The 6,000-nt window shown below is 59.2% G+C and overlaps 1 protein-coding gene across 6 annotated transcripts; it reads left to right on the top strand.

Annotated features, from left to right (window-relative positions):
- Positions 1-566: 566 nt before the first annotated feature.
- ZNF835 (zinc finger protein 835) lies at positions 567-5,939 on the top strand. 6 transcript variants are annotated; one of them, XM_064489902.1, is made up of 3 exons: positions 567-690; positions 1,432-1,522; positions 3,991-5,939. In XM_064489902.1, exons 2-3 carry the CDS (start codon positions 1,504-1,506, stop codon positions 5,709-5,711), a joined length of 1,740 nt encoding a protein of 579 aa, XP_064345972.1. In that variant the 5' UTR covers positions 567-690; positions 1,432-1,503; the 3' UTR covers positions 5,712-5,939. The 6 variants fall into 6 exon arrangements, with proteins under 6 accessions (XP_064345972.1, XP_064345973.1, XP_064345969.1 ...); XM_064489903.1 differs by having other exon boundaries at positions 579-787; positions 3,994-5,939; XM_064489899.1 differs by having other exon boundaries at positions 579-787.
- Positions 5,940-6,000: the final 61 nt, after the last annotated feature.

Below are 6,000 nucleotides of genomic sequence, written 5' to 3'. Positions count from 1 at the left end.
ATGAACAAGCACGTTACAATAAAGGCAGGCCAACAGTGACTGCTATTTCAGGTTCACTATGATGATCATTTGCCCACATGAATGGACTTGGCACCTTCTTTGCTCTGGACTAGAGATACATCAAACCTCTGAGACAAAAAGACTTCCATGGCTTAATACCGAACTGTGGGTTGCAAATTCCAGCTCTGGCCCTTTCTGTGCTGTGTCGCCTGGGGTGAGTCACTTAGCGTCTCTGATCCTCAGAATCCTTTTTACCCAAGCTTGTGGACGCCGCCCCCTCCTTGAGGAAAAAGTCCCACCCCCATGTGACTGGCCCCGCCCACCACTGCGCAGACCGTGTGGGCAGGACTCAGGGAAGACACGCCCCCTCCCCCACCCCCAGCCGCCCTGCCCTCCTCGGGCAGCTGAAACTCGTCATCCCACTGCGTGCACGTGCATGGCCTTCTGGGAATTATAGTTTCGGCGACGCTGGCACTGTAGGCCTGAGTCTCTGCGCTAGCGCGGCGCGGCGCCTTCTGGGAGTTGTAGTTCTTGGGAGCCCCGCAGAGTCCGCAACTCTCCCAGCGCGCACGCGCAGCCTATGCCGGCCCGGCGCTTGGGCCAGTCTGGGGCAGCTGCCGCTTTGACCTGTGTTACCGCACGTCCGCGCCACCGCAGGACGAGGGATCACCGGAGGTCTGCATGGGCCGGGTAGGACCAGAGGCCATGGAAACTCTGACCCGAACCCAACAAGCTCGGCGGGAGCAGGCCAAGGCCTTTGGAGCTGGTCCCGGAGGCGAGGGCGCCGGTGTGTGGTGTGCGCGTGCGCGTGCGCGCGCGTCCCCTTGTGCGTCTGTGCCCCGCGTACGTTCCCGACTGCAGCAGCGGGTGGCTGTGCGTCTGAGGCCCGTCCCGCGTGCCACCCCAGAACTTTGTGCCGGTGCATGCGTGAACTGTGTGTGTCACTGTGCGTTTAGGCCCCTGTCACTGTGGGTTTACCTGTCCCTCCAGAACTTTGTCCTGTGCATGTGATTTCGCGTGAGTCCGTCCCTAAGGGATTGCTCGTGCCTGATCCTGGCGCGTGTTTATGCATTTGGGGACCTCTGCCTATGTGTGACTTCGGGCATGTGTGGAACTTGTTTTCCTGGGTGTGAGGTGTGTGATTCCACGTGTGTGTGTGTCTGGGTGTGCAGCTGTGTAGGATGGCTTGGCGGGTGTGCCTGCCAGCATAGGGCTGGGTGGTCTCGGTGTGCCTGTGTCATTCTATGGGTGCCTGAGCGTGACTACGTGTGAAGAGCTGTGCACGGGATATTTCTGAGGGACAATGCCCTGGATCCCCTTACCCTCCCTGCACACACACACACAAGTAACATCCTGCGTTCTTGCTGCACCCGCTCACCTGCGCCTGCCCCAGCGTCTTCCTTCATGGGTCCCTGTTTCTTTCTCTCATAGATACCTACTGGACCCACTGAGGCATGATAGCCAGGACAGGGGCCACCGCCTTAGTGACACGGACAGGACTTGATGCTCCCAAAACTGCAAGGTGGGTACTACTGCCTGCTCTGGGGACCCAGTCAGGCTTTGCTCAAGCATGAGGCTGCCTGTGGAGGTGGCACCAGAACTGGGACTGACCCAGCCTGGCTTCCACCAACAAGTTCTCACCTCTGCATGGCACACAAGACCTCACATGATCTGGCCCTCACCCCACTGTGGTCACTTAATCTTCCCTGCTCTCTGCCTGGGTCACTCATCTCCAGCCCTAACCCTGCCCTGCCCATTTACTTTTCCTCTATCAACCCTATTATGGTCCTGCCTCAGGACCTTTGCAAGTGCTGTGCACACAGCCTGGAATGCTCACTCCAACCTTTCCTCCAAGTCTCCACTCAGAAGCCATCATCTCACTGAGGCCTGCACTGGGGGAAGGCCTGCCTTCCAGGCAGATGGAACAGCCAGTGCAAAGTCCCTGTGGCAGGAGTGTGCCTGGCATGGCTGTGGAACAGGGAGGTACTAAAGGAGCCAGGAAAGCCTGTGAATGTGACTCTGCACACTGCGGGGAGCCAGCTGGAAGGCAGTTGCCACAAGCTGGGTGGAGGCATTGGTCAGGGGCTGTAGGCAGTGGGATGTATTCTGCCCAGGTGGCAGACATAGGGCTTTCCAGATCCACGTTAACAGGGTCTTTCAGGGAAGGGTGTGCTGGGTTGGGGTGATAGTTGGGGAAACTCATCACCCCTGGGATGGTCCCCACTCAGCCCACCCAAGGGGCTGAACCCATAGCCGGGCACTGATTTCTGTACACACAGCAGCCATCTAGATGGCTCAGAGAACACTCCTGTGTGCTGGGGCTGAGGTTTATGTGAAAAAAGATCTCCATTCTCCACTGAGAATATCGAAAACATAGACTGTGTCCGACAGGGTGAGTATCTTTGCCAGTTACATGTCTGTATCTAGTGTATATAGAGAATTCCCACAGCTCAACAACATAAAGACAAACAACGCAATTTAAAATGGCAGAAGGAGCTGAATAGGGTCAAAAGACCGTTGTCCAAAGAAGACATACAAATTACCAAAAGCACTTGAAAGGATGCACAACATTAACCATCAGGGAAACGCAAATCAAAACAACAGTGAGGTAACACTTCATAGCCACTAGGATGGCTAGACTCAGAAAATCAGATAACAAATGCTGTGAGAATGTGGAGAAACTGGAGCCCTCATACACTACTAGTGGGGGTGCAAAATGCCAGTTTGGGGAACAGTGCAGCAGTTCCTCAACAGGGTAAATACAGACTTACCTTGTGATCTAGAAATTCCTCTCCTAGAAATACAGATATAAAAGCATATGTCCACCCCTCACACCCCCCAAAAGAAGACATATTCTGTGTAACCCTGCAGCAGTCTGGGGTCACCATCTCCAGTGAGGACTCTGGGCCCAGGGGCTGCAGGAACCCCATTTCACGGCTCTGTGAGCCTAGGAGACCCTGGTCAGCTGGCTTCTCCACCCTGATCCCTATAGAAGTAAGAGGGGTCTGAGTTGAAGTGGTCCCCCCAAAATCCATGCCCACCTGTGCTTTAGGCAGCCCAGGCTACTAGTAGCAAAATACCACAGGCTGGAAGCTTAGACAGCCGATGCGCATGGCTCACAGCTCTGGAAGCTGGGAGTCCGAGATCAGGGCTCCAGCATGGTCAGGGTTCTGGTGAGGATCCTTCCTGAACTGCAGGTGGCCACCTTCCAGCTGCATCTTCACTGGACTTAGAGAGCAGAGAGAGGAAGCCAGCACTCTAGCAAGGGCACTCACCCCATCCTGAGGGCCCCACCCTCCTGTCCTAAGCACTCCCCAAAGGCCCCACCTCCTAATATCTTCACACTGGGGATTAAGGCTTCATTCAGCATCTGAATTTGCAGGGAACACAAACATTCCGTCCACAGCAACCTTGAACCTTGGGATGTGACCGCACTGGAAACAGGTCACGTTAATTTGCAGGCATCATTATCCGTTAAGGTGAGTCTTACTGGAGTAGGTAGGGCAGGCCCCAAGTCCAGCCACTAGTGTCTGTATCAGGATGGGACACACAGATACACGGGGAACAGGGCATGTGAGGATGGAGATGGAGGTTGGGGCCGTGCAGCCACAGGCCGGGGAACACCAAGGATTGCCAGGAACCAATTTCCTAATAAAGTCAGATTCACAGGCACTGGGGGTTAGGGTTTCAACACACCTTTTGGAGAGACATAATGGAACCCATATGTGTTCCATTAAACCCATAACAGTAGGATTTAGAGGCATTTTTTGGTTGTCACATCTGGGGTGGGCGGTGCTACTGGCATCCACTGAGTAGAGGCCAGGGACACTGCGCAACATCCTGCCATGCACAGGACAACCCTCACGACAAAGAATGATCTGACCCACACTGTCAGTAGACAGACCCTGCGCTGAGCCTTCTCCAGCCTGGAACAGGGAACAAACCTCTTCCTTCCCTCCTTGTCTTTGTTTTCTTTCTTTCTTATACGAGAAGGAAGATATGAAATCAAGGCAGCAGCTCGGGAAGCCAGGATGGAAGGACTCTTGACGATCGCCGCTCCCCGGGGCTCCAAGTTGGGAGAAACATGGAAACATGAGGGTCATTTCAAGGACAGACAGGAAAACCAGGAAAGCCACTGGAAGCAGGAGGCCCACACGAAAGACCCCACCGGGGTGGGTGTCCCCGAGGATGATAGACTTGGTGGGAGCTCCGGAACCAGCTCAAGCCCCGCCAGTACCCAGGCCGACAGCAGGCCACAGGGGCGCGGCATGCCAAGAAAGAGCGCCAAACCGAAGAACGAGGAGGCACGAGGGGGCAGCCCCAGGAAGCCGTGGAAGTGTGAGGACTGCGGCAAGGCCTTCAGCTACTGCTCGGCCTTCACCCTGCATCAGAGAACGCACACGGGGGAGAAGCCGTTCGCCTGCCCCGACTGCGGCAAGGCCTTCAGCCAGAGCGTGCACCTGACGCTGCACCGGCGCACGCACACGGGCGAGCGGCCCTACAGCTGCTCCGAGTGCGGCAAGGCCTTCAGCCAGGGCTCCTACCTGGCGGCGCACTGGCGCACGCACACGGGCGAGCGGCCGCACCGCTGCGCCGACTGCGGCAAGGCCTTCGCGCGCCCCGCTCACCTGGCGCAGCACCGGCGGGTGCACACGGGCGAGCGGCCCTTCGCCTGTGGCCAGTGCGCCAAGGCCTTCCGCAGCCGCTCGTCCCTGCTGGAGCACCAGCGCATCCACACGGGCGAGAAGCCGTTCGCATGCGCGCAGTGCCACAAGGCCTTTCGCTTCTCGTCGGCGCTCCTCCGCCACCAGCGCACGCACACGGCCGAGCGGCCCTACGCCTGCGGCCAGTGCGCCAAGGCCTTCACGCAGACCGCGCACCTGGCGCAGCACCGGCGCGTGCACACGGGCGAGAAGCCCTACACGTGCCCCGAGTGCGGCGCGCCCTTCAGCCAGAGCGCCTCGCTGGCCGAGCACCGGCGCCTCCACACGGGCGAGAAGCCGTTCGCGTGCGCGCAGTGCGGCAAGGCCTTCACGCAGGTGTCGCACCTGAGCCAGCACCGGCGCGTGCACACGGGCGAGCGGCCCTACGCCTGCCGGGACTGCGGCCGCGCCTTCAGCCACCGCTCGCACCTGGCGCAGCACCACCTCGTCCACACGGGCGCCCGGCCCTACAAGTGCCTGGAGTGCGGGGCCGCCTTCAGCCACGTGTCGTCCCTCACCGAGCACCAGAAGGTCCACACGGGCGAGAAGCCCTACCGCTGCGGGGACTGCGGCAAGGCCTTCAGCCAGGGCTCGTCGCTGACGCTGCACCGGCGGACGCACACGGGCGAGCGGCCCTACCCGTGTCCCGAGTGCGGCAAGGCCTTCAGCAACCGCTCCTACCTGATCCAGCACCACATCGTCCACACCGGCGAGAAGCCCTACGAATGCGGCGGCTGCGGCAAGGCCTTCAGCTTCTCCTCCGCCCTCATCCGCCACCAGAGGACGCACGCCGACAGGACGGCCGCGGGCCCCTCTGCGCAGCCGCCGCCGCCCCTGATTGGACCCCTGAGCGGGGGGAGGAGCCTGCCGGCCGCGGCGGCCCCGGGTCCCGCGGAGCGAGGGCTGAGGCGTGCAGGGCCTCGGACGGGCAGGGCCCCGCCTCTCAGCACGAGCGGGGACGTACCCCACCATCACCCGGTTGCCCGTGAGGAAACCGAGGCTCCGTGACGTGCCCTTGGTTACCCCGGGAGGCGGGAGGGTCGGGACTGCACTCCGCATCTCGCAGAACACCCCCTTACAGCGCCTCCATAGTTCAAGATTTATAGTCTTGTGACCCACAAAAGGGGACCTGAGGACATATCTGTGGGTCTCTGGCTGGCCCTTTGAGTGTTGATTTTATGACCAGGTAGGTAGGCATTTGTCCAACACGGTTCATTGAATAAAAGGTTCAGCGCCTTTGGTGGAGTCGGCATGTTAAGTAAGGGGACAGGGTCTTAAGGAGAAATGTGGGTCCCTA

Source organism: Camelus dromedarius, chromosome 9, assembly GCF_036321535.1.
Source record: "Camelus dromedarius isolate mCamDro1 chromosome 9, mCamDro1.pat, whole genome shotgun sequence".
NCBI classification, from domain to species: domain Eukaryota; kingdom Metazoa; phylum Chordata; class Mammalia; order Artiodactyla; family Camelidae; genus Camelus; species Camelus dromedarius.
Note: the sequence above shows the minus strand (reverse complement) of the source record. Positions and strands in the feature narration are given on the sequence as shown.